Source organism: Buceros rhinoceros, unplaced genomic scaffold (assembly GCF_000710305.1).
Source record: "Buceros rhinoceros silvestris isolate BGI_N320 unplaced genomic scaffold, ASM71030v1 scaffold36708, whole genome shotgun sequence".
Lineage (NCBI taxonomy): Eukaryota > Metazoa > Chordata > Aves > Bucerotiformes > Bucerotidae > Buceros > Buceros rhinoceros.
In genome coordinates this window covers 19,524-47,449 of record NW_010427232.1, presented here as the reverse complement: position 1 = coordinate 47,449, position 27,926 = coordinate 19,524, and the positions used below count along the sequence as shown (strand labels likewise).

At 40.6% G+C, this 27,926-nt stretch overlaps 1 protein-coding gene across 3 annotated transcripts; it reads right to left on the bottom strand.

Moving 5' to 3' along the window:
- Positions 1 to 8,017: 8,017 nt before the first annotated feature.
- On the bottom strand, positions 8,018 to 27,405 carry PAK2 (p21 protein (Cdc42/Rac)-activated kinase 2). Of its 3 annotated transcripts, XM_010141781.1 has the most exons (15): positions 27,235 to 27,405; positions 25,326 to 25,345; positions 23,135 to 23,137; positions 21,502 to 21,598; positions 20,792 to 20,992; positions 19,514 to 19,621; positions 18,191 to 18,323; positions 17,453 to 17,516; positions 16,599 to 16,647; positions 14,548 to 14,660; positions 13,964 to 14,081; positions 11,903 to 12,002; positions 9,115 to 9,311; positions 8,629 to 8,766; positions 8,018 to 8,104 (listed from the first exon to the last, which is right to left on the bottom strand). In XM_010141781.1, the coding sequence occupies exons 1-15, from the start codon at positions 27,403 to 27,405 to the stop codon at positions 8,018 to 8,020; spliced, it is 1,599 nt and encodes a 532-aa protein (XP_010140083.1). The 3 variants fall into 3 exon arrangements, with proteins under 3 accessions (XP_010140083.1, XP_010140084.1, XP_010140085.1); XM_010141782.1 differs by lacking the exons at positions 23,135 to 23,137; positions 25,326 to 25,345 and adding an exon at positions 19,956 to 19,993 and having other exon boundaries at positions 20,842 to 20,992; positions 21,502 to 21,602; positions 27,219 to 27,405; XM_010141783.1 differs by lacking the exons at positions 23,135 to 23,137; positions 25,326 to 25,345 and adding an exon at positions 19,962 to 19,993 and having other exon boundaries at positions 20,842 to 20,992; positions 21,502 to 21,602; positions 27,219 to 27,405.
- Positions 27,406 to 27,926: the final 521 nt, after the last annotated feature.

Genomic DNA, 27,926 nt, shown 5'->3' with positions numbered 1-27,926 from the left:
AGAACCCATTATTGAGAGCTTTTTCGTCAGGCGAACAGACTGGTGGATGGACTTTCCCCTCGGTGAACCATTGTGGGGTGGAGTTTGTAAGCGGAGGATCGTCCCGATCGGAGAGTTTATATGTAACTGTACACTTTTATTTATTCTCCCTTCTATATCTTTCTTCTCCCTTTTTCAGTCCAGTTTAACTTCAAGAGCATCTGCACCATTAAACTTTCCTGCTTCTATCACTCATATATGTAGCCTGTGTTATCATTTCCTAATGAGCTCATTAACGTCTTATCAGTACGTTAACGGGCATCAGAAGTTTCTGTGTGTACTTTGGTTGGCTTCCACAGCTGACACACACACTATCCCGTCGCATTCCTTTCGATAGGAAATAGCCCCCCTTTTCAAACTGCGACACCTACTTTCATGTTTCTCGAACGCAGAGAAAGTAGTAGTTCTCTCTTTAGAAACAAAACCTTACAAGGACCCAGCGACATCAGACCAAACCAAGTCCTTGGAAGAGAATTGCTGGCTCACAGGAGACAGATGGGCAGTTTGCAGAGAGGAACGCCACAGATCTTCCTGCATGACGTCTCAATCCTTCCTACCCGCATTAGAACCTTGGTTTCAACAGAGGGGTTTGACAGAGCAGCTGAGAGCTTACACTAGTCCCTGACACCACTATTTCCAGGGACTCTTACAAGAGAAAGCTGCCAAGCACTAATGCCTAAGAAGCAAGTGCATTCTTGCCCCCTTCCTCCAGACACAGCAGTGACACAAAAAACACTGTGACATCCATGGTAAAAATGGAAAAAAATATCCCACCATCTCTTCCTTGCCACAGGAACTGCTTTTTCCTTTCTCAAGCGTTTTAAGAGTTGGGCCTTAGGAAGTAAATGTTCAGAGGTCTTTAAAAACTGTTTCCTGTCCATCACCTGTAATAATGCCCGTGGCACATCCTGCAATTGTGGGACACTTAACCCAGGCTCGATAGAAGAGCTGGAAGCTGTTGCTTACGAGGATAACTATGGGATTAAATAATGCCAGTAACAGATATGCAAGTCGCTTGTTTCCCATCTTGCTGCAGCAGAACGGGGCACGCTGCAAGCTCTCTACTGGAGCCTGTCTTCAGGCCACTGCAAAGTCAAAACCATGAGTCCATGCAGCTTTGCATGGTTGCTTTTCTAGAAACAAGACCGTATTAAAAAATTCAGATACCTGCACTGAAAATGACTTTTCTGTGGCTGAAACATCAGTTTCTTTTTTCTAAACTAAACTTGCTTTCAGGCCTGTCAAGAACTACAACAGCTTAAAACGCAGGTGTTTTAAATGGGATTTTTTTACCCATGGGATAGGAACAAGCTGACATTTCCACAGCTCAGTAAAATAAACACTCTCCAAAAACACTGGAGGGTAACAAAAGCTGGACAGAACCACCCTGGCTCTCCTGACCCCAACATGCTATATTCACAAAGAGGTAATAGCTACAGGTGAACACAGTGGTGAGGTTATTTAAGAAGAGTTTTACTGGGCAGTGGGGTGGACAAGAGCTTTCCAAGAGCAGCCACCTGCAAGCAGCTGCTGCAACAAGGCAGCAGAAACCCAGCAGCAGGTTTCCTCCCACAGGCAGCCCGACGAAAAGGTCTCAGAGAGCTGTGAATTAATTGGCTTCATGAAAAGACCTGAATCTTTAGAACAACCATTCCTCGGGAGGAAAAATAACAACGGATCATCCTTGGTTCTAGAAGCCTTGAATTTAGGGGAGACATCTGTCCTTAGGAAGGCCACCCCTGTACCTGGTATGGGAAGAGAGCATCTATCTTTTCCCTCTCCAGAAAAATGCTGTGGAGATACGCTGAGTCAGATCAGCATCTTTTCCATTGATCCAGTTATACTGAGTTGATTTCACTATTCACAAGTCTTTCAAGAAACATCATAAACTGGAGTCTGTGCATTGAGACATATCTGTGTGTTGAGACATATCTGTCTGCTATTCCAGTCCCATCCTCCTCTCTACTGACTCAATACTTCTCCAAAGCAGAAGTCTGGTGGTCTTTCATCATCCTAAAGAGAATAAGCAATCATTAACTTCCCAGTGGGCAAATTCCATTAAAAATAAAATAAATCAGTCCCTACATACTGTTTCAATAATCAGGTCAATAGATAAATTGGATTTGAAATGAAGTTACGATGTGCTGGAAGATATTCCCACTACAGACAATGGCTGATGAACAAGAACAGGAAAAAACAAGATCACCATTGTGACAGGAGAATTACAGCATGGGAAGCTGCATCGGCACTGCCCTTTTCCCCTGTGACACACTGCAGGTAGAAAAATTACAGTCAAAAATTCATCGTTCTCACTTGTTGATATTTTCACCCTCAAGAAAAAAAAAAAATCCTTCCTTAGGCTGGAGTTCAAAGCAGGGAAAAAAGCTCTTGGAAAAACCTGCTTCCTCCACACACATGGAAAGCAACACCAAGGATTTAGCTGAGCTCAGCAGTTTCATGTACCATTCTCATATGACTGAGGATGGCTATTTTTATAAAAAACAATCTTCAGAGCAAAATGCAAGTTATAAAAATAGGGGGGAAATGCAGCTGTACAAATCCCTGGGAGCAGGCCTTTGCTGAACAACTGCCGTGCTCGCACACGAGCCACACAAATTGCAGTGAAACACAATGCTTTTCTTCAGGCACCACTGCAAAAAGGCTCATTAGAAAGGAAGTTCCTCAGTTTTCAGCCATTCTGGTTTTAACTAGTGTTGCTCATGCCATCTAAATAATTATGCTCAGCTTGGCTGGAAAATTACTTCAACCAAACAGCAGCCCTGAAAGGGAGAAATCATCACTCCCAACTTAACTATCTTGAAGAGCAATGTTTGAAATAACCAATCTTGAATAAACAGAGCCAAAAAGATGGGGCTGCTCTTGGTTTTAGTCTACACCAGGTACATGCAAGGGATGAGCAAGTTCACACATGACTTAAAATGATTTATCAAGCAGACAGGAACTTTGTGTAAATCACGTTCAGCCAAAGCCCTGCTCTCCTTCAAGCAGCACAAGTACCAATATCCAGATAACTAGTGAGTTCCAATGAGCACCTTCTTCCTCCTGTCAATTTTTTCCACCATAAATTAAATGTAGAATCACTTAAATGCAGAATTAGAGAACATCAGTTTAAATGCATAAAGGGTCAAGAATATATAAAGACAAGATACTATAACAAATCAATTAAACTGAAGAGATAGTGCTTTGTGCAAAACAACATTCTCATGTCTGGCTGAAGAAGCTTCTGAAGATGAGTGGTTTCTTCACTTCCCTTTGTCAGCGGTATGAGCAAAGCTTGTACAACATGCAAGAAAGGGGAAGAGACCATTTCCTAGTAACACATGAGAAACACTCAACATGATGATGAGTCCTTGACATTCACTCTGAGACAGAAACTTCATCTGGATTTCAACTGAAATGCTCTCAACTCCAAAGTAAATTTGTTTAGACGTTCTTTTCTTTAGCTAGACTACCATGTCACCATGCCACAGCATTCTTGGTAGTTCCGATGAAAAACAGGAGTCTCTGCAGCCTGCCAACAGGGCACCACCGATCTCATCCCAAATCCTAGGTGAGCTGTTGACACCCAGCATCTTTGCCCTGTTTGGCTCTGCCAGTCAAATGTTCATCAGCTGGATGGTGCAGAACCAAGAGCCAAAGCTTCCAAACAGGCACCAGGACAGCTCACTCCACCTGTTTCCTGTGCTGTAACGGTTATATATGCAGCATACTGGATAATACTCACGGTGCAATAAAGCAGTCTTGTTCAGAATAGGTACTGGAACATCCTCATATTGCCACAGTTGCAGTTTACTGGCCCATCAGTCCACCCCAGTTGCTACCAAAAGGCCACCTTGAGAATGAATGGTGGAACACGTGACTGTGACCAACTAGGCTGGTTTTTGCTTTGCTCTGCTCCCTTTGCAAGAAGAACAAGGGGTGCCTCTTCCACAGTGGTTGAAAAGAGTGCTTCAGAGCTCCTCTCCTCCCGTCAGTGACCCAGAGCATTTTGCAGGAAGCATAACCATCTGTCAGCAGTGAGTGGCAGCAAGGAAAGCTCCCATTTCTTGCCAGGTTGGTACAGACACTGATAAGTAACCAAGTTTTAAAAAAAGCAGGACAGGCTAGTACAGCATAAAGAGACATCCACCATAATTAAAGCATTCACAAGAAACCTTAACTGCAAACACATAATGTTAATGTCATTAAGAGATCTAAACACGGACTCTTTCAGCTACTCTTGTCCTTAGAAGGTATAAAACTCATGACAGGGAAAGGGGGGGAAAAAAACCCAAATGTTTTTTAAAAGTTTATTTCTAGCCCTGAAAGAACAGTTATTAAACAAAGTCAACAAATACAGTAGTTAATATTGCAGTAACAATTAAATAACATAATGGGATTAAATTACACAGAAGGCAACATTAAAATCTGAAGACAGTTACAAAAATAAAAAGAAAGCTTGCACCTACTTCCACTTCCTTTGACAGTGTGAGGAACAGAGTGAAAAATAGACCAGAGACATTTATTTATTCAACTCCAGCTAGAGAGACCCTTAACAATCTCCTTGCTCCCTCCTCAGCCCACCCACCATCCCCTCTGACAAAGGGACCCAGCCTCTCCACCTGCTTTAACCACACCTTTGCACGTCCCTGCACCGAGAGCTGGGGAAGCCTAAAATTAGTCTCATTAATACCTAAGGCAGGTCAAAGTGCACATTCCCAGCACCATGGTTGCTTTTAATGAGAAGTCTGGGTTGTTCTATGGTAACGAGAAAATCCTAGGAGTCACATATTCCCTGCCCACTTGCATCTCAGCCAGAAGCTGCCCAGCTCCATACACCCAACTAACCACACCATTGTACTTTACACCTCATATGTATTAAATGCATATTTGATCCTGACTTAGGATCTGATGCTGGCACCCATTAGGGAGCAAGACAGACGGGAATCCCAGCACTTGAAAATGCAGTCCTTCCCTTATCATCAGTACTCAGACTCTGGCTGGTCTCTGTCTGCCCTAGTGATACAGCAGAGCCAAACAGAACTGCAGCAAGTCTTAAGGACACTGATCTGCTCCCATAAAGGGAAAAAACCCACAGCTTACATATCTTAAATCTTGCAGACACATCCAGCTGACAGTGTTAGAAAAATGATGCCTGACCCACTAAGACACAGAAGTCCAGCACAGCAACTTTCTTGTGGCTCTCCTCTTCGGCCAGCATCATCTCAGGCTGATTTCTGGCAGCGGGGCATAAGAAATCTCACCACATATCAACAAAGCTGCTGCGTGGGGCAAGGGAGATGTGGACTCTTCTCAACCTCAGAGCTAAACATCTTTCCAGGTCACATAGCAAGCACCGAGATATGTTTTGGAAACTTCTGGATTGGGCCAAGTTTTGTGTGCTAAGATGGCTGAAAGTTTGGAAATAACCTCCTAAGGAGACTAAATTGAACAAATTTTGTAACATGTTATAAACCATTCTCATCAATAAAAGTGAACTAATAAGTTAAAATTACTTATAACTTCTTGTTTTTCTATTAAAAAAATCTAAATTTATCGAAAGTTATCTGTTTAGATTGTGCCATCAAAAAAAAAAAAGAAAAAAAAAGAAAAAAGAAAGGAGGAAAGAAAAGCTCCCAGTTTAACTCTGGCACAAGGAGTTTCACAGAGTCCATTGCCAGCAATGGACAAAGAGGGAATCATTGGTATGACAGATTTTTTTCTCTCAGCCAAGCCTCCTCGCATCTGATGAGGGAGCCAGACAGGCTCAAAGTGGTGGCATTACCATTACAGTGTTTACTGTGTCCATGGCTCATAACACATTTTGCCCGGGAAATGCAACTAGATTTCCTTGCCTGGAATAAGACACTTCCTTGAATTTCAAACCATAACTATTACTACGTTTATAGCTAGTGGGATTTATTCCTGTGATGGAGCCATTCAGATAATTTACCAAATGTAAATTTTTACTACCACACAAGAGCAGAACACAAGCTGAACTGCGACACTGCAGCGCCCTGCATAACTAAGCATCAAGGCATCGTGTGGTACCACGCCAATTCCTAGAAGCTAGTGAACCCAGCAGCAACACTGCGAGTCCCTAGCCCCGATTCCACTCCATCATCATCACAAATAGTCCCCACTGTTCTGGCTGGCTGCTCTCAACTGGAAGTTGGTTTTGTCATACCTTGGCTACTAGTCCCCAAACATAGTTCTCTCTATTGTTATACAAATACTGAAATTATCTGAAAATTATTTCTACCTTCTGCCAGCAATGTTTGTAAAAGTGTGCAAAAAATTTTTATTCAGGGTCCTCTCTCCATATTCAGCCGTAATCCTATCTGTCCCAGGTCCTGCCCCACTGGGAATGCAGTATCATCCCACTAAAGTAATGGTTGTCCTTTCACAGACTCATTTGGCACATTGTTACTACAGTTGGCTCTTCATTAAACTGTTGGAAAAGTTGAAATGCAGAGACTGTAGCACTAGAAGAAGCAGCCAGGGGCACAGGCTGTTCTACACTTGCCCCTGGTAACACCCCAAGAACTTAACCGCTCACGTTGCTCGCTGTCTTTCAGAGTGAGGCACTTTTTCTTGCATTGAATGTTTGACTTCAGCCATTCTAGTTGGTACAATGTCTTTAGTAAAAAAGGATCAGTGTGACACATCATGTCTCCTCAGCCTTGAACTAGCCGGTCAAATACTCCCCATGAACATCTGACGGCACTGTTCTCCCCACTCAGCTTTCATCTTCTCAGAACAGCGCTTTGGCATTTCCAGGTGTTCATCATCTTCTGTTTGAATCACCTTTTAAATATCCTGTATCTTCAGTGTCCTCAGATCTGATTATTTGTTGTTCTGATTTCATTAGTACAAAGGAGCACATACAAAATTGAAAAAATTAGCTCTAATACTTAAACTCTGACAACTCCATAGGCTGATGCATTATTTGCTTGGGGAAAAAAATACAACATATACAAAAATGTATTTGATACAAAGAAGAGAAACGTAAAATAAAAACGTCAAAGGCACCAGCATAACTTCCAAAGCCTGAATCAGAGCACAGATACAATACATGTTTTTGAACCACCCACCACACCAAGCACATTATCCCATAAGATTCTGGCCAGCAAGTCTAAGGGTAAAAAAAGATAAAACAGGAAGACAGCTGGAATTTTTTTCGTGCCCTGACTATAGCTGATCATTTGATCATAAATAAAGTATCTGACCCCTACCTATATATCCATAAACTGACATGCGAAGACTTGACCAATCATTAATTTTCTACAGAGGGGCCACATCTTTGATTAAAAGTTCACAGAGCACAGGCATATGAGAAACAGCCGAACACTCCTCTTCCCCCTCTCTCCATATTAATCTTAAAAAGTGAAAAACGTCTCAATACATTACAATTTCTTAAGTAGCCAAGCTGTCAATTCTACAGCACAGTGACAGCTAATCCATAACAGAAATGAGGGGCAAGATGTACCTTCACAATCGTCACACTTGCCATGAATCTAGTCATATGGGAGCTTACGCGAGTGATTTAGAAGTAAACAGGTAGAGGAGAAGAAGAAGAGAGTGAGAGAGATCAGCAAGTAAAATTAGTACTGCTCTCCGAAAGCTTGAATCTGTCATTCAAGTATTGAAAGTACCCAGAAGGATACAATGAATGGGAGCTGTTACAGCAAAGTCATTAAAAACTCTTAAAACTCTGGGCTGCATGGGGGCGGGGATAGGCGGGGAGGGGAAAGGCCAGTAATTCAGTCCTCAGTTACTTCTGGACCCCAGACAGGCATCACTAGACTCACCACAATTTATATTCTGGGTGTCTTCCGGATCAGAGTTTCTTCCCTTTTACAAACATTTCCCCCCCACAGAAAATCCCTTCCCTTCCCCAAGAAGTGTAACAATTTCATATATTATAAAGATTTGTAAAATACAAAAAAAAAAAAAGGTGAAGGCTGTGGCAGTAATGTTAGCGGTTACTCTTCATTGCTTCTTTGGCTGCCAAGATGAGTGGCGTCAAGCTAGACAGAGGTTTGGCCAGTTTCAAGAAGGGATGCTGCCAGGAAGAGAGAAACAGTTAATTAGTGAAAGACATGGTTTTAAAAGCCAGTAAAAGCCACATATCTGTACAGCCCTTTTCACTCCAAGATGAAATGCAATGCAAATGCTGTCAATGCTCAGCTCCTGAAAGGACAGATCCAGAGCACCTCAAGCCTGATAATCATTCCTCTTCATTCCAAAAAAGCCTAGGTCTTTCCTTTTCCAATAATTCACTACAAAGAGGTTTTCTGCCCAGACGTTTTCTTAGTCCCGTTCTGCTCCCTTCAGTGGCCCTATTACAGTAAGTTCATAAATTGCTGGATGCTTTAGCAGTGGTACCAAAAAGGTACAGATTACTTGTAGAAAGACTTCAGAATACATATTGCAGTCCTTGATGACTGTAGTTCCTACTAACTGGTCTCCACTAGAGTCCTCAAGAAGAAAACACAAAAGAAGGTGCTACTCTACAGTGCTGTTTTATCACAGGCTGACCTTACTCGTGGCTTCTGCATCTCAGACTGAGAAGCAGCTGAGTCTCACCTGTAACAATTCTTTGGCTGACCCTCTTTTCTCTACATCCATCTCCAAACATCGGTTCAAGAAATCCCGAAATATTGGGGACAGTTTCTCGGGGTTCTGCAGCTCTGGCGTGCCATTAGTTGCTATCAAATATAAAGCCTGTAAAATGAGGAATATTGTATAACCAAGACAAATACTTAAAAGATGCCAAACTGACCTGCCTTAGTCTAAAGGAGAAAGGGCTTTGCAGCCTACTTCTCCTCTCCCTGATGAGATGAAAAACCGTAAAAATGCCAGAGTTACAGGCAGTCATGATCCATTCTTGCTAGTAGCAAAGTAACACACAAAATCTTTTGACAACAGATACGTACCTTGGCTAAGAAAATACCAGATTCAGACACAAGCAGCTTTTTTTGATAGTCTAAGGGATTTACTTTCCCTAAAATGTCACATAAGACTGAGTTCATATGGTAAGCAAACAGTTCTAGCCACATCTGGGCTTCTTACCCTCAGGGGGTTTTCATTGAGGTATGGGGGTTCTCCTTCCACCATCTCAATAGCCATGATGCCCAGAGACCAGATATCCACTTTAGGGCCATATGCTTTACGTGTGACCACTTCAGGAGCCATCCAGTAAGGAGTTCCAACCATAGTGCTGCGCTTGCTCTGCTCTGGGGTGATCTGAGCACAGAAACCAAAGTCGGCTGTAGGATAACAGAATTTTTAAATGTTAAATTGGTGCACCCCAAAAAAGTAGGCTTCCTACAAAACTTCTCTATTACTACATACAGATTCTACTCCTCTATGCTTGAGAAGGGTTTGGGGGGATTTCTCCTTTTTTTCCCCCACGACTACATTCTCCAGATCGCAAAATCCAATGTGCAAGATAGGTACGAAATCCAATGTGCAAGACAGGTACAAAACCTGAAGGTATTTAAGCAGGGCAGAATTCCATGGAATGAAGATAAGACTTTTTGTCCTCTGGAAGAGGTACACAAGCATTACACTGTAGAAGAATGGTACTTTGCCCAGTCCTTCCTTGAAGAATCCTAGACTGGTAACAGCCAAAAAAAGTAATCAAACAGAAAGCAGTAGGAATGTGTTCTGCGCATGGTATGTTATACAGCCTGAACTAGAAAAAACAAATCCACAAACCATGGCTTCTGCCCTGCTAAACAGATTTTACTTGTGCAGCTATTGAATTTAACATTTCACAGCAATTTGACCATCAGATACAGGTACTACAGCTGACAGAGACATGAAAACAAGGCTTCAGATAAGTGAAGTGCTGCCCCACTGAGCAGAAAGAACCTGGACAAACAAACCTTTCCACAAGGTAACTACTGAAAAGAACAACCACACTCAAGAAAACAAGAAAAGTCACCTATTCCTATAGCCTTCAGGTGCAGCAGCAATGCATGTTCCATCATGTTACTCTATCCAGCTGCAGCACTCCCACTTCCCAGGCATGTAAAGCATCAATAAGAACAGAGTTAAGGCAGGAGACAGATATTACCTTATCATTGACACTAAGTTAGAGAGAGAGAGAGAGAGAGGGAGAGGGAGAGAGAGAGAATTTAAAATATCAAGTCAGTTTTGAAGTGTTATGCCAAGCAGTGCTACCAAAAGAGCCACAGTCATGAAAGTGCTAAGTTGTACCAAGTGGACAGTTTAACAAGGAACTACCCCAGCCCGGTTATCAAAATGCTGCCTTAAAAAAACCAACAAAATAATCAAACCTATCTATAGGGTCCACCGAGTTCCTCACCAGCACTTCTTGGCCTTTATCAAGGTGTTACACTCAACTCAGAGCACAGCTTATATGAATGAACACAACAGAAGCAGTAGCAGTGTACATCTCCTGACCTACCAATGAGGTCTTCAGCACTCTGACACCAGCAAGGAGAGAAAAGACAGGCAAGATTTAGAACCCAGTTTCATCAAGCAGGAGCGTGTGTAGCTATGCAGTGGTGACAGGCAGACTGGTATCTCTTACTTTCCTTTTCCTTACTTTCACCAGTCTCCCAGAAGCCAGACTCCTCTAGAGAAGGGGAAGAGCTTGAAATGGGTCAACTTCTTCCACCCTAAACAACTGCTAGAAGCTCTATAATCACACAAAGAGCTACTCTCAACACTGATTACAGTACCTCCCCTTCGTACAGAGCATTTTTACAGCTGACCCGTTTTCTCCTTCCTCGTTTTCTCCCAGTCTCCTGGGGCTGATGTTGATTTACATAGGCTGCTAATCCTATCCTTTTGCCACTCCGCTGTGACAGCTCTTACATTTTTGAGCCTCCTCCAGCTAACTCTTCTCAGCCACATCCTCTACTGTAACTATTCACTTATATTCTCATCTTCTCTGAATCCACAGAGTTTGTCCGCAAACACAAAGAAAGAAAACCTCCTATGCAAGCAAGCAGCACATCCAACAATGCAGGTAAGCAAATCAGGTTGCTTGTGTTCTTTCTTCACACTCCATCTCATAAATAATATGTGACTGCAAACCATCTAGACTAAGGAATATTGCTGAGATACATTTTCATAGCATTTTGAATTCCTACCCAATTGTACAAACACCATCGCTTAAACTTTTAGGTTTCTTTATGTTTTGCACTTTCCTACATACCAAGAAGTCAGATAATGCATCTTTCTCCCAACAGTCGTGACAGATTCTTCAAGTGGCTTCACATATTGCCACATAGGTTTAACACTTACCACAAACTCACTTACTGTACACAAGTTCATGCGTGCATAACAATTAGCTGAAAAGCAAGAGTTTCTTTTGTCATTTCATCATTATATTAATGAAAGTGCGTTACACTTCCAGTCCAAGAAAAGGAGACCCAGTACAGATGCAGTATTAATGCTTAGTCATGTACAATTTTCATGTACAATTAGCGACCTTCTAATGAAAAAGGCAAAACATTAAAAGCAAGTCACGACAACCTGAAGAGATGAACAAAGCAACTGCAGCTAGCTGCAACTTTTCTCTTGCAATCATTCACATCTTTGCTTCACCGTGCGGTGCCAGTTACTTCATATTTACCAACGTATTCATGTTTGCTTCAACATCCTTCCGGTCTAACGCATTCACAGCCTTAATCTTCAGGCCCTCATAATTTCAATACCTGCCACCTGTGAGTCATAGATTTTACAACATAGAATGCTACTGCTTATCATCAATAAAAATTCACCTCAAATTTCCCTGCCAACTCTCCGTTCACCAATTTACACCCGAGTCAAAGTCTGCTGGGAAAGGGAAAACAGAACATTGAAACAATTGTCTGGTACTCACTTAGTTTAACTGATCCATCCATTCCTAACAACACATTGTCACTCTTAATGTCCCTGTGGATGACCTGGTTGGCATGTAGGAACTCAAGTGCTTGCAAGCACTGGATGGGAGGGGGGAAAAAAAAAAAAAAAAAATTTCCACACAGAAGTCTAAAGTCAGTCTTTAAACTCAATGTCATCTACTGAACTGGATATGGCGCGAGTGGAGGGGAGGGGGGAAAAAAAAAAAAAAAAAAAAGTATCAGCACACAGAAACACTATTTGTGTATGTGAACACAAATTCAAAAGCAATGTTTACACCCTCAGCCAGTGTAGAGTCTAAAAATGTAGCAGGTATTATTTCAAATAACCAGCAGAGGAAGCTCTTGTGCTAAAAAATACTCTCATGAGGTCAAAAATCATTTAACCATGGAGGTTCTCTGCTATCTTATCAAATCCATAAATCAAACACCTCATCACCCAATAATCACCCAAGATGATCTCAGAAATCCCAGATGTTCATTTTGGTATATTCCACACATTCTACAGAGGAAGCGTAAAGGATTATGTGAGAGCTTTTTAGCCTGAAGTCCCACCAAGAGGAATTGATGAGTCTTCATTCTCAACACGCATGCAACTCCAACAGTGAAGGCTGTAAAATATCTTTATTATGAAAATCACTAATAATGGTTTTGCATTGTTTTTAGATTAAAACCTTTCACACTAAGTTTCTGCCTAAAAACACAATGAAATTTACTTCAGCTATTTGAGGAAAAAAAGGCAAAAAAAAAGGTTAAGTTTTTTATCTTTTAATATAAGCAGAACATTTACGATTTGGAACTTGGCATGGATGTAGTCCCCAGTAAGTTTTTTGTGTCTTCATTTGCTTTAGTAAAGCGGCACTGATTTGCAGAATAAAGTGTACCTAACATACTGGGCAGCTGAGCTTGATAAAATACAACAGTTAAATATTAGACCTTTTCCTCACAAAAGTTAATTACTGTTACAGTAAATAGTTACTTTTGGTTCTTTGCTTCCAGCTCTGGTTTCTCTGGAAACCATTACCTGTCCATAGACATTAATGTACAAGTTTGCTTTCCATCCCCTCCCTTTGAGTTAGTCAAAGACAGATGTCATGTTGATGTAGTCAAATGGGGTTTTTAAAAGCCTGCGTTTCTCCTGGACAGCAGATACTACAATTACTTCTCATTCTACCATAATAAATCAAACCTGAGATGGATGCCAGCACTCTGACTCAGGGCAGAAACCACTGATAAGTTGTGACATCAGCTACTTTTAACCTTTCCATTTGAAATCTTGCTGCAATCTTAAAATTCCTCCAAGTACCATTTTCTGGAGAATTATTTTTCTGAGAAATCCATAAATAAAGCTTAACTGCCCCAGAACTATAGATTTCACACAGTATTAAAACTGCTAAAATGAGAGAGTCTGCATCATGTTCGTTTTTATATTAGTACACACTTTTTAAAGAATTCCTGTTTCTTCAAATCCGCTTTCACACTCTAAGCAAACAGTTCCCCTTCTTCCTTCTGCAAAACGCTCCAAAGCCTTTCGACTTTTTTTCTTTTCCTTTTTTTAAAGTATGTTCACGTCTCTACTTTCTACATTACCTGTGCATGAATATTGAGTTTTGTTTTGGTACCTTTGAATGTTCTTTGTTGGTCAAAGTTAAAAAGGACATTCTTTCCAGATGCTAAACTCCATTGCTTTTCCTTGAACTTCAGTCCTTGTTATTAGTATCTTTCTGTTAACATTGTCAGCAGGACAAGGCAACCCAGGTCCAAATGCAAAATCTTTATTTGCTGCATCACCTAATACTCCCAAAAACCCGTCTCAAAAACTACCATATTTTGAGTTAAAACTTGCAAACTCCCAATTTTCTGAGTTAAACTAATTGTTATTTTCTGTAATTTTAATATTGATTTCTGCCCAGTATCATTTGCTCTTTCTAACTCAATGGCTCCAGCAGCAATCTTGCCATTAGTCCTAATGTAAGTGTACCATAAAACCTAGGGGAACAGAATGCACCTTCCCTACTCTACCCATCAACTATAATACTCACCTCTCTGCAAACAGCAGCAATCTGTGCTTCATCCATACATGTTTCTGTGACCACATCTGTTAGTGAGCCTCCAGCTAGATACTCCATCACCACAAACAATTCATCTCCTACGAGGTAACTACAAAGAGAAAACAAAAATCATGCCCGTTTGCCATCAAGCGATCGAGAACTGAAAAGTAACTAATAAGAGCTGGTCAATGAAATGATTCATAAGCACTTCAAGACAAACAGTAAAGAAAGCTAATCTCTGAAAGGTAGCCTGAAATGTAACTGCTGATGATAAAAGCTGCTGCAGGCAGGATAACACCCAAGATATCTCATGCACAAGCACTGCTCCAGCTGTGCTCTCGTCCACCACTGATCCCCAACTACATACAGCACTGTACTCATGACAGAAGATTCTTTCTGAATTATCCAGACCGTTCCCTGTAACAGATGACTTTTTTTCTTTTTACAGTCTAAATACAGTCTCATTTGCTTATAAGACCCTTAAGTACAGGAATTTTGGGTCTGTGTAAATACATAAAGTTATAACCTCTTGAAACCCATGGGGATGAAGGAATCAGACAGCTGCCTGCATTTACCTGTCCAGGAAGTTGACTATGTTGGGGTTCTTTAACTCCTTCATTACCAGTATCTCATTAATAATCAACTCCTTCTTAGGCTGTTTCTGCAGGTTTATCTGTTTAATAGCAACCTGAATAGGACAAAATAAAACAGCAATCATTCAAACCTGGGTATCAAGGTATAACCTTTCAGTCATTCTTAATACAGTGAAAAGTTAGAAGAAATTCTGTAACAGGATTAAAGGAATTTAGCACAGCTTGTGGCTGGCAAGTTATTTATTTGTTAGCATACAACTTAAAAGAATTCAACTTGATGAGCATGAAACTCGCACCCATAGCCAACATCATCTTCTTGCAGCTGAGAAGATACACAAACAACAAAGGTCAGAACAGAAAGCAAAGGAAACATTAAGGACATAAAAAGAAACTTGCCCAATTTCCTATCAACAGGCCTAAAGCAGAAGAGGATCGTGTAGCAACTAAGAGAGAAAGCATAAGCCTTCCAATACAAGGCAAGGCAATTTGTTTTGCTATATTCTGACCAATTTAGTGTTTGGGTGTAAGGAACACTGGGAGGCAGAAGGAATTCCTCTCAAACCCCTTAAGCCAATGAACTATACCAGAAAGAGAAGGGAAGATGAAGATCTATCTTTTCCAGAAAATAAGCTAGCTGAGAGAAGTACTCCAGACTTTAAAATGGAGAAGAATTATCCCAATTATGTTAGCTACAACCCTTTGAGGAGGCAGTTCAGAGTTTAACAAGACAATGTATCTGTGAGTCCAAAACCAAATCACAAGAACCAATACAATCTTGTAGAAACATTCATTATCATATTGCCAAGGGCATTAAAAGAAAAGAATCTGTGGCACAGGATCACAAAATAACTAAGATTAGAGGCAAACTCTGGAGGTCATCCTGTCCAATCCCTTGCTTAAAGTACACACAACATGAAGGAGGTTGCTGGGGGTCTTCGTGCAACTGAGTTTTGAATGGAGATCTCAATGAACAGATATTCTACAGCCTCTCAGGGCTCCTGTCCAAAGTTTGATTGTCCCAACTGTGAGGGGGGAAAAAAAAATTTCTAATATCTAACCAGAATTTTCCTTACAGCAATTTTTGTCTGTTAGCTCTTATCCTATCATTGTGTAGCTCTTAAGAGGAGCCTAGCTCCACAATCTCTACTCCTTCCCATTAGGGAACTGAAAACAGCAATAAAATCCTCCTTTGGCCTTCTCATCTTACTGCTGAAAAGACCTAATTCTATCCTCAGACATTAAGCACTGAGGAAGCAAGACTACTGCATTTGTTTAATGCATGAAGACTGCAAGCAGTCAACTGTTAGCATACCTGCCTGACAAGATGCAGAGGAGGTCTAAGAAAGGAACTGGACTACAAAATTTACTCTGCATCAGTAAGAAGACAGGAAGCACTGCAGTATGTAGAAAGTAAATTAAAGAGACAACATATTGAGATGATTGAAAAGCTTGCACTTTATCAAGACTATAGTGCTGGCAAATGTGGAAAAGCTGCTTGTGGATATTTAAAGGAAAGTTACGGAAATCTGAATTTAAAGAGAAGCAAATAATTCCTAAGATTTTAGTCCTAGAAACCAGAGATGACAAGCATGCAGAGTATTGATGTCATCAATTTCACCAATTGGGTTTGGAGACATCAAGAAGTAAAAGCAAAGAGCAGGATGTGGAGAAGGCACTCTACAGGGGCAAGCTGATTGCATACAGATAGGTGTAGCCATCACCTCTACTGAGATGGGACTAAAGAAAAAATGCGCCATGTTTTGTTTCTGAAAATACAGGACACTGTTGCCCACAATTCTCAAAGGATAACTGTTTTCAAAACCCATTTCTGGAAGACCTCACTTGTTCTGACATTCACTGGAAAGATAAGACTATTTTTAGCTTTCAGCATCAGACTAAGACAAACATTCTTTTAGAGGTGATAGCAGAGATGGAAGCCTCAGAAACAAATCTAGTCAAATCATTTCAGCCACCTACAGAAGAACATTAATACAGAAAAAGTATTTTCATTGTGGTAAACACAGAAATCTTACCTCCTGCCCTGTTGCCACATCAATAGCTGTGAAAACTGTACCTGAAGCCCTGTGAAGAAAAAGAATAGTGTTACAGCCAGATGCCTCTCTCCGGGTAACAAACTCGCACATGAACAGAGAAATCACAAACATGAAATTGTGTCAGCTTTTGGTCGCAAGAGCTGTATCAAAAAGAAGGCTGTTAAAAGTAAGTGGTGTCATAGAAATTCCAGTCAGTTCACATAAACCAAATGAACTGCAGATATACTCTCTTCTGACACCAGCTATCCGCCCTGCATTCAGGATGTCTAAGCCCCCAGAAGTTGTGCTCCCTATGATCAGAGAAGCTGGGGAGCCCTTTCTGTATTAGGTGTTACTTTTCCTTTTCCCCAAGGCGAAGCCTGCCCACAAACACACACACAGACCTATCTGGAAAGTATGCAGTAGGAGTTAGGCATATATATAAACAAAGCTGGTAAAGCTAGAACTTAGATATACCCTTTTCTCAGAAGGATTCAGAGGACTGCTAGAAAAATAACTTAGTCAAGGCAGTATTGCTAGCTTAGAGCACAGAAAGCCTTCTGCTATGCCCTCACGATATTCAGCAGTCATCTTACAAACAGGATGAACGCATCTTACCGGGAGAGGACTAGATACACCCACAGAGATGTTACATAGCTATGCTTTTTCGTTAAAAGACAATTCAAAATTGCTACGAGTCTGTAAAGCCCCCACTATCTGTTTATCACTGCTTAACACAGCCAATATTTCTGCCTGCTTCAGTGAGCGGTGACCACGTGATGGTATCAGACACAGAGCAGTACCCCACTTTTAGCACTGGCTCACTGGTAACAGAAGTTGGGGTGAACACTTACCCCTGCCCGATTTTTTCATATCTGGTGTATTTTTTCTTGGGATCTCCTATGCTCACAATAGTGTCTAAAAAAAAGAAAAAAAAAAAAAAAAAAAAAAAAAAAAAAAAAGCAAAACCACACACAAAAAGTCAATACCTCTTTTAGTAGGGCTGGCCTGGCCAAGATACCTCCAAGTATGGGTCAGCTCAAGTAGCAAAGTCTGAAGCGTGAACAGACAAAGCTTTCTGATTCTGTTTCCGTCATAAATGGCCCACATTCAGACAATCGTTATGCTAGATTATAATTTTAACAAGACAGATAGTGCTATTTCCCCTCATATTTCAATTTAATGACAGTCTTCTGTGTAGCAAAACCCAGTATGAAATTACAACAAATCCATTGGCTTAGCCTAGCCCAGAAATATAAACATTGATATAGTGAAAAATTATCTTCAAGGTGATTATAGAACAAGCAACAGCAGAAACTATTTTGTGTTACTATGGTCGTATTATACACACGTATCACATTATCACAACTGAACTTCAATCCAAAAAAACTGTTCTACAGTTTTTTTTAACTAATAGTACTCTGAAGCACATCGATCATGAAAACTTATGAACGCATTTCTCTCAACAACCATCTGACGCAAAACCAATAAAGCACAGTGTTCACACAACCTTTATACAAAAGTAAGTAAAAAACTTAATATTCCACCCCCGGTCCTAAAGCCTTTGTTTATCAGAAATAAAAGACACCTACGTAGCTTTTCCATGATCTCATCATCCGACATTTTGGTCTTCTTTTTCTGTTTATCACCTGATTTCGCCACACTGTCAACAGAAGTATCACTGGCTGATGCAGGGATGGGATCAATTACAGAACGCGTATAAATCTGTTAAGAGAGACCATTTACCTGAGCATTTTCTTTGCAATCACTGACCTTCCATTGAAAACAATCACAGTTCTTCAAAGATCCCTACGCACCATTTTACCTAACAGACTGGAAGCAGAAATTAGACCTGAGAAACATAAAAGTCCAGTAAGTCAAGATGCTAGCAACCTTACTGGCCTCTGAAAGACAGACCCAGGCACCTCCTGAGCAGAGCTGATCTAGGAGATTAACACTAACTTCAACAAACAGACATTTTGTAGATTTTCTGCCTGCTTATTCTTTATAACCCATACTAGTTTACCAGACAAACAGAAATCAACTACTACTAAGATCTAAAGGAAAAAGATTCATGCTTCACCATGAAAAGCAGCATGATACTCTCAGAAATTTCCTGGTTGCACCCAATTTAGGAGATTTTCTTGGAACTTTATTTAATTTCCTCCTGAGCTGTTCACAGATACATGCAGCTACTCTAGAAATATCAAACTGTAGAACCTGTCAAATTTATATATCTACATGCCCAGACTGAGCAATTACAAAGCAGTATCACTTGACAAATAAACACAATTCACATTTGCACTTCTGGAGCAATAATAAGTGGGCAACAGAGCAGCAAAATGTACACCTATAACAGCCAAAAGAATAAGCTAAAGCATGTGGGATCCCTGGGACATTACTAACAAGGTGTGTAGTTCAGGATGACTAGACTAAAACTTAAGGAACAACTTCTTAAGCATTTGTCTTTTCATGTAATGCTGATGTGAGTGAAATAAGCTTTAAAATCTTAAGTTTGAATTATTTTGGGTTTAGGTAGTATATTTGGTGATGCTGTCAGACTGCAATCAAATAAAGAAAATCAAACACTATGCTTCTACCACTGTAGTGGGTAAAGTTACAGAAACTAGCTATAGGTTTTTAGGACTAAAAAGCCTCCTCCTCACATGTTAAGTTTAAGGATAAGCATAACTTCAACACAAGCCAACAAATAAATTCAGCATTTCTGATCCAACTGATAGACAGGAAATAGGCATTTTCTTGGCAAATTCTAAATAAAAAACCCCAGAACTCTTCCCTAAAACCTCACAATAGTTCAGTTCATAAACATACCACTTTGCTAGAAAACATAGGTAGAAAAAGTTCCGCAATACTGAAAAACGCAGGTCTGCACTGTAAATTGAACAGCTGCTCACCGATTTTGTGTGATCTGGCCGGGGAGCAATAACAGGAGGAGGAGCTTCTTCATCATCCTCATCATCATCTGCCACAGCTGTTGATGGTTCTGAACCTTTGGCATTGGTCTACATTTTTATCAGAGTTTTAAGGGGGAAAAAAAAAAAATCAGATAAAATTGTCTCCCCCACAGTGCTGGGTTTTTTTTCCCCCCACATGAAGATATAAAAACTCTTACTGATGTCAAAAGAAAAGGTTGAGTGGTTTAAGTGCCCTATTACATTTTACTATGAGACTCAAATGTTATTGCTCCAGTGAAATATGCTCTGTTGATCCCCCAATTTATGTTTTTATTCTGCTAAAAAAGTCTCATTTTGTTTTATTCAGCAAGACTCAGTATATACCAAATACAGGCAACCTGAACTTGTATGCACCTGAGAATATACAAAGAACAGTATATACACTCACCGTTGATGTTCCTGAAGTGAAACCATCTTTTTCTAAATAGGACAAATAGCAGAATACATGAAATCATCAGAAAAGTAATAAAAAGTGAATTTTACAGAGTAAAGAACACAGACCGCTTTGGAGATTTTTTCCATCTCTCAAAAAGCAAAATCCCACAGTCACAAATGACAGAAAATAGTACTGCACTGTAAGACCATCAGAAGGAAGTTCTAAGTTTCTAAACTCCTCCCCTCAGGGTAGGCAAACCCACTCATTTCCCAGCTTGCTCTTCACCTCACTTTAGTACCCACACACGGTTTTCCACATTGAGCTCTGCTCATCACACTGATGTGTTCTGTCTTACTGAGATGAAATCAGGATCTGTTCCCTTAGCGGTATCTTGAATCAAGGATGAGAATATTACAAAGCCTTATTACTAAGCTATTTTAGGAAATAATTTGAAAGAAAATCTAGGTTTTTGTTTGTAGAACAGTCGTTCTCTCAGCCCTGCCCCCTCAGCTCCTGATCTAGAGCCACAACTTATTTTGCACCTTTGTTCACAGACAGCTGTTTCAGCCACAGACAGGAGGAGCAAGGTCTCCAGCATCAAACCAATTAATCACAGTCTCAGAGCCCCAGCTTCATAAACACAGCCTGTTAAAGTCAATTTTGACTGCTATTTTTAATTATCCAGTTCCATTTCTTCCCCTCTCCACTTAAAACAGGAAATTAACTGGACAATGCCAGTTTCCAGTAAGTTTTAAATCCATCTTTAAATATTTGTTCCTCATTTAAAAGTAGCTTGCTTTTTCAGTATTTGAATCTGATTTATTATTCTGACAGAGTATGACTGTGTTCCAAATACCCTCTTCAATATGTCTTACACCCTCTTGAATCTCACCTGGAGCAGAAAAACTCAGATACTTCTGTTTTGCTGTGTCTTTGGAGTCATAGAATTTCAGCACATCTAGTACCGCCTGGGGGTTTTTCTTCTGTTCTAGTTTTGTGATATTTGAAGTCTGAAGCAACCGAGCCCATTGCTCTGGCATTCCCTGAAAAAATTACGCTATTTTAAGCATCCCTCTAGCATTTGAAAAAGATTTTTTAAAAGCAGAACAAATTTCTTTCCTCAGTAAAAAGCATAACACACACAGCTTTAAACACATTATATAGAGAACCATATGTCTGTAGGTGACACAGCACAAATCATTGTGCCAACATGACACCACCTCTTTCAGGTGTATTAAGCCAGATGTGAGGAATGGAAATCAGAAAGTGCTCAACAAAACCAGTGTTACCCATGAAAGTAACAGTAAACTGAAGAAGGTCTCTCAGGGAAGGCCCTCCCAGGTGAGAAAAAGCATCAAATCGACATTTACACTGCAGAAGTGCTAACAGGTCACAGACCTTATTACTCTGCATGCAGTACAATACACAGTAAAATTATTCCTTTGATAAAAATAAAGCCTAACTCGCGCTCCATTCTAAAACATCACGATGGCTTCACTAAAACACAGACCCAAGGCTGTTTTCTGAGCAACTCCAAGGCAGGTACACTTACAGTGAACTCTCCAGTAACAGCATCAAAGCCAACATGGATGGTATGCTCAAAATCTGATGGTGGGGAGATTTCTGGCCTTTCCTTTTCCTTCTTCTTGCTTCCTAAAAAAGACATTCAAAGAGCTTCTGAGCAAAGATTTAAAGTGCCTTTGTGTCCATTTAATATAACTGATCCAAGCATTATAGCAGTTCAGTTGAATGTAACCACTATTCTGTTTACTGGATGGAGGTGTTTACTTGATATTTTCAAGTTGGTATAGTCTTCATGTAAGAATCACCAATTTGTTCCCTTCAAACCATTTATACTATGGTAGCAAGCAAGAGATTAAGGGAGTGCAAGAAGCTCATTAAATGTTTACAATGCAAAAAAAGGATATTTTAATACAGATTAAGAACAACACTGAAGACAACTTCAGTTCAACCTCAAGTTAACCCTAAAGATAGTTAAAACTCAGTTGCCTCACTGCTTCAGTTCAACCTCAAGTTAACTCTAAAGATAGTTAAAACTCAGTTGCCTCACTGCTTCAGTTCAAGGTAATTAATGCAAATGAGAACTTCCTGTGATGAAGATAACAGTTTATAGCCTCTGCGTAACTAACTACCTCATTTAAATTAAAAGGAAAAAAAAAAGCAAGCGTAATAAGTACCAGAAGCAGGAACAGATAATGAGATGGACCATGTACACAATCCAACCCCGATTCAATTAAATTTATAAGATGTTTTGTAATGCCAGGGGCTCAGATTTTTTGTTTGGGGGTTTTTTGGGTTTGGTTTTTCTTTTCCCTGACAATGAGAAAATAAATGAAAATGGAAGACAATTTATAGTTAATTCTAAATATAAAAATCACCATTCTATTCCCTTTACTCAGTAAAGGTTCACAGTTAAGTTTAATGGTTTCAGGAATCTGTTTTCACCTTGCAAAAAAGCCTGAGCCCTGCTTTCTTTCCCTGCCAGAGCAGAGCATACTTGCTGTCTGCTCTCCAGGTAGAAAGACGATGTTCAAGTCCTCATCTCACAGCCCTTCGCTGAAAAGCAGAAGCCTGGCAGTGAGCTGTAGAGCACGTTTAACTTGTACCAAGAAAACTGCACATGTAATCCTGAGAATGCCTGTGGGCTCGCACAGCATAAAGCTGAATCAGCTTAATTTATTACAGTGTGCATGAGGCCAGCAAGAATCCGTATGCTGCTCACAACCACAAATTAAGGCAGTGCACCATTTTGCAATCTAACTTGATTACCATTTTATGTTTCTATGTAAAAAAAAATTTTTGCTTTGTCTTTAAATTCACCCTAAAAGTGATGTCCTTCCAGTACAGAAAAGAGCAGCTGAAACAGCACCCACTTCATTACCATGTGGTAAAAAGTTACTGAACACGGGGCAAGCATAGACTGTGCTGCTCAGAGCCAGAGAACCCATCTGAAATCCCCTCACGCTGGTGGGACAGGAAGGACAGGAGCCGAAGACAATACTTACAAACGAAAAGCCATGTGGGCTGCCTCCAGCTGAACAATGCAGTGGAAAGACACGGCTATTATAAACAGGATATCTTTAATATGGCTGCACAGCACAGAGCCAAAAAGCAAACAGATTGTCAAATGCTCTCATTAACACCAGTCACAGGACAGGAGAAACTTGCTTATCTGAAAACCTTTAAGAAAAGTACTGTTTCTTCCCAGTCTCTTGCAGTTGTTTATGTGAAAGCAAGGGAAAAAAGAAAAAAAAGGTTATAGACCTCAGGAAGGTTCCTGTACAGGAGCACTTGACGTGTAGGAAACTGGAGCCGGTGCTCAAACCCTGCAGCATGTGCTGCGCAAATAAACCCGCTCCTTCCAAAAATACACAGATCTCCTCAGCAGGCTAGGCAAGGAGACTAAAAATCACTCCTCTGTTCCCAGGAACAGCAGATCAGAGCAGCACTTCAAACACACACAAGCAGTGAGCTTCACTCCAGAGGCAAGTCCCATGTGTGATGTGTTGGGCAAGACATACTAGATGTTCTGCAAACAGGGCCACTGTGAGGCCATGCTCCTTTTCAACCTCTAATTATATTTGTAACACAATTCTGTATTTAAATGGGAATCCCTTTGATAAGAGGCAATGCTTGTTTCAAACAGCAAGTGAATCTGTGATGCGGTCCCTTGGCCTTGCAAAGACAGCAGCATATAAACCCCCGATACCAGAAGCTGGGAGACACAAGTCCTTCAGAAGGATTTGGTGGAGAATTGCTCAGTCTGATTAGGAAAGTGCCTCAAATATAACTGGACTCTTCTTTTTCCCAAATGAAGCTGCAGGCACTGAGCAAGGCACTGTCACCCAAGGTACTTCCCACACCTTCCTACATCACAAACCCATCCTCACTTCTCAGTAGCCAACCTCTATACACAAAGCCAGAAGCACAGATGTTTCTCAACAGCCTTGTCAGAGTAGGTGGATGACTCCAGATGACTAAGTTACTGAGCCGCAGCTGAAACCACACTGAAATCTGCCCTCAGCCAGCAGCCTTGAGCAGGTCACATGCATGATCCCAGGTCCCGGGCAAAGCCCCACAGCATCTCCCTTAATAAGTTCTGCTCGAAGACAAACATTTCTTGTTTTAGGGGACTATTTTAAAGCTTTCCAAAAAACACATGCAGGTTCATTTGGCTTCAGAAGTCTAGCCAAGGAAATTCATGGGAATTAAGTACTCTAGTAAAAAGATTACTATCACTTCATTTATCCTAAACAATAAAACTAGAGAGAAAAAAAAGCCATCCATGAATAGGTTATTAAATAATCCCTTCAAACTCTTATGAATTAGTTCAGCACAGAACTAGCTCAGACTTCAGGCAGAAACCTCCGCAACGCCATCTCCTAAGCTAGAGAAACCTCCCAAGAGTGGATCGGGGGACAAGGAAAAGTTGTGGCAATAGATATGATGAAGCTAGCCAGGATAGACCTTGCAAAAATCATACAGACAGATCTGTAGAACAAAGCCAAGCAGCATTATCCAGTAACACATGTGTTTGCAGTAGCCTTGTACATCTCCTGGTAAGGCATCCCTTCATTTTCTGAAGTAGAATTTACCAATTTTGTCGTAATTCATTAACTTTTGCCCTGGCTGAAGAAATTTTTCCCATGGAAAAAATTTCTACCCCAGGTTGAAATTATTTTGCATACAGTTCCAATATATTTATAAAATCCAGGAAGCAGGAAGTTAATATTTCTGTACAGCTTCCCAACAGCAGAATTTTTTTTTAAAAGCATTTAAATGAGCATTTCTGGTAAGGGTACACCTCAGCCATGCTAATGAACAGAACAACTAACATCTGACTATTGTTTTAGTGCCAGAAAATCACTGTGTCCACCTCTATTCTTCTTACACTGCACAGTTTTGCAGTCTTGAGGACCAAAAACATTTCTTTGGATGGTTACATTATTCTTGCTGTGGGTCATTCAACTGACAGGTTTTTCTCCAAATTAAAAAAAATACAACTTTCAGATAGTTTCTTTAAGCTAGATAATTCAATTACCATTTCTCTTTACATTATCTTGCCATGCAGAAAAACCTTCTGCTTTTTTTCAGAAGGACATTACTTTCAATAGTTTTTAACATCTAGAAAACATAAACTTACGTTTTCTCTAAAATGTACTTTTCTCAGCAGAAATTATCTCTTCCATTTTTAGTTTGTATTGCTAAATACTATAAGGTAAAAGACACATGCTAAAAAGTATGCAGATTAATTTCTGTTAATTTGGTACACATCAGAATTTACAGAGTGGTCTGATTAAGCTTACGTAATGGTACTCCAAAGCAATTTCAGATGAGCCAATGCTTTAGACAAGCGTTCGATTCCCCCCACCAGCCTTTGCAGCAACAAACCCACCATCAAGACGGAAAGAGGAAACATCCAAGGAGAAGTAAAGGTGCTGGAAAATGCCACAAAGCTCTCCAGCTGCATTGCACCCACTTGCATTCATAAGTTGTTTCACAACACAATCAAGTCTTACACGGTATTAATTCAGAGCAAGGAAAACCTTCCTTCACATGGAGTTTATGTTCTATTTCATTATATCCTATCTATAAAAAAGGGCTACAAATGCCCTGATAATCAATGCAACAACTTAATGACAAGTGCCATCCCAGCTCCTAAACTGTTCTCCTAGTCTGAGGATGGGTAGATTCGATCCTTCCACAAGATTTTCTTGTGGCACTCACCTTGATGATTTCTAGGCATTTCCTCCCAAGACTAACGATAAAATGGTAGAACAACAGTTTCTGCAGTACTGAAGGGCCAACCTAGAAGCTGCTCCAGACATGTTGCACTACCTCCAGCTGACAGCACCCAGATTTATCAGCTTCAGTCTCAGAGGCCTGTACTCTTTCTTTTGGGGTGCTTCCACCAACCTGTAGTAGCTTCTCACATTCTCTTTACAGACTTACATAGACGCTTTAAGGCTTACCCATGTCAGTAAAAATGACCACCACTTCTATCGCTGTAATCCAGCCACAGACAGTTATTTCACAATAAGTGACCTTGTGAAATAACTATTCTGCTTCCAAAAGCTACACTTGCCAAATCCTTCCATCCTCCAAAGAGGAAAACACACCCACTGTTGAGAGCACAAACTCTGCCAGATCTTCCAAGCACAGAGAAGCCTGCCTCTAGCGTCTGTCTCCAGGACAAGGCATCGCTGCAGAGGGACTGCTCACACAGCTGAGCAAGAGTAAAAACCAGCCCTGGGGAAAATACTTAGCCAAATTAATAAATAACCAGAGGAGCAAAGTCTCTTGAAACAGTCAAACCTGTGCCGGCATGACTGAACCAGTCCTGCCCAGCTCATCAGCAACAGGGCACAGGAAGCCCAAAGCAGAACTAGAAGATATTAAGAGCAGCGGAGTCTTCCCCTTACGCATCTTAGCATTTTTGTGGTTACTATTAACTGGTAGAGATTAATAAAATCCATAGCAATTTCAGGTCAGGCTTGTAAGTCCCTGTGCAGTTTTACCACACCAGGTATTAGAAGATATTTCTATCTATGCACTATTTTATTGTATAAGGATACAGATATCCTGGAGAAACAGGTTCAGAGCTCCTGTGCTGTACATACATTCATCACACAGAAAAGAGGGTGGAAACGAAGTGCAAAACAGACTGGTTTCATTACAGCAATTTTTTCTCAGAAATAATCCAGATTTTTCTCCCACCAGTAGTTAATCCTAACAGTGCAGTTACACAGACAGAAGGAGCTAATTTTTCTCAATTCTTTCATGTACACTGCACTCTCCCCACTATTGCCTTGCAAACTTCTGTCTCCTCAAGGTACCTCACAAATGGTCATCAGCATGAAGTAACCACCAAAACAGCTGGGTGCTCCATTTAAACTAGAAATCTGCATTTAGTGTAGCAAAATTGTGAGTAATATAGTACCCAGGAATCACAAGCATTTATTAGAGTTGTTTGGAAATGCAGTACTGTAAACTGGGCAGCAAACACAAGAAGCAATAGGTGGTGCTTTTGCTCAGTGAACTTTTCAATTTTTCTTACTTAGCATTTCATCTTCAAACATCCCAGTGGAAACAGAAAGAACATCTCAGCTTATTCAACACGTATCCAACTTACTTCCTCCAGTCCCCTACACTTGAACAGGCTGGACTCAAACGTCTAAAGCACTACCAAAACTTCTAAGAAGAGTAAAGGAACACAAGTAGTAACCTTGGAAAATAGAGGTATCTTACCTCTTTCAGTGCTAGCGAATATGGAGATGATTTTATTCCTATGTTTCCTCTCTTCTGGTACAGAGGGCAGGGGTTTCAAACTGTGGTTGGCAGACAGCTGGTCTTTGCCCCCTGGATAGAAGAGAGCACTTCTCATCCGGACAGGAGGAGCTGGTGGCTTGTCTTCCAGTTCTCCGTTGTCAAACATGATTCTCAATAGCTAGTGAAAGCACTGAAACAGAAATATTTGTTTTAATGTAGAAAGAGAACATAGAATACATAAATATAGCATTTCTTCTGTGGGCTCATAAAGAAAGCAGGTGTGCATTCAACTCTGAGGAACTCAGCAAGCACTGCACTGGCACACGCTGATGTCTCTACCAAAGAAAACAGATCCTTTCCTTGCTCCCACGCTGGGCCACCCACTCATCTGTACCAGCAGCAGCATTTGTAGGATGGAGTGACAACATTTGCTAGTGAAAAAACTAACCCAGTCAAAAAGAACAATCAGTTATAATGTGGATCAGTTCCCAGATCTGGTTCACTATCTGTTCACACAAAGGTCGCATACGTGAGAAGGATAGTACATGTAAGGGTGTAAGTACATCATCTTTTAGGGGTAACTCAAGCCCAAAGACCTTCATGCTCTAGAGTCAAACACCTCTAAAAGCCTTAGATGGTTTCTTTCTTGTCATTTATCAACAAGAACTTGGGGAGAAGAGAGCTTAT

Coding starts and splice junctions, on each gene's coding strand:
- PAK2 (XM_010141781.1), bottom strand. CDS start 27,405: ATGTTTGACAACGGAGAACTGGAAGACAAGCCACCAGCTCCTCCTGTC. Junction 20,993..21,501: donor CTGTTACTGGAGAGTTCACT/GTAAGTGTACCT, acceptor TAATTTTTTCAG/GGAATGCCAGAGCAATGGGC. Junction 14,661..16,598: donor ATGTGGCAACAGGGCAGGAG/GTAAGATTTCTG, acceptor TGTCCTATTCAG/GTTGCTATTAAACAGATAAA.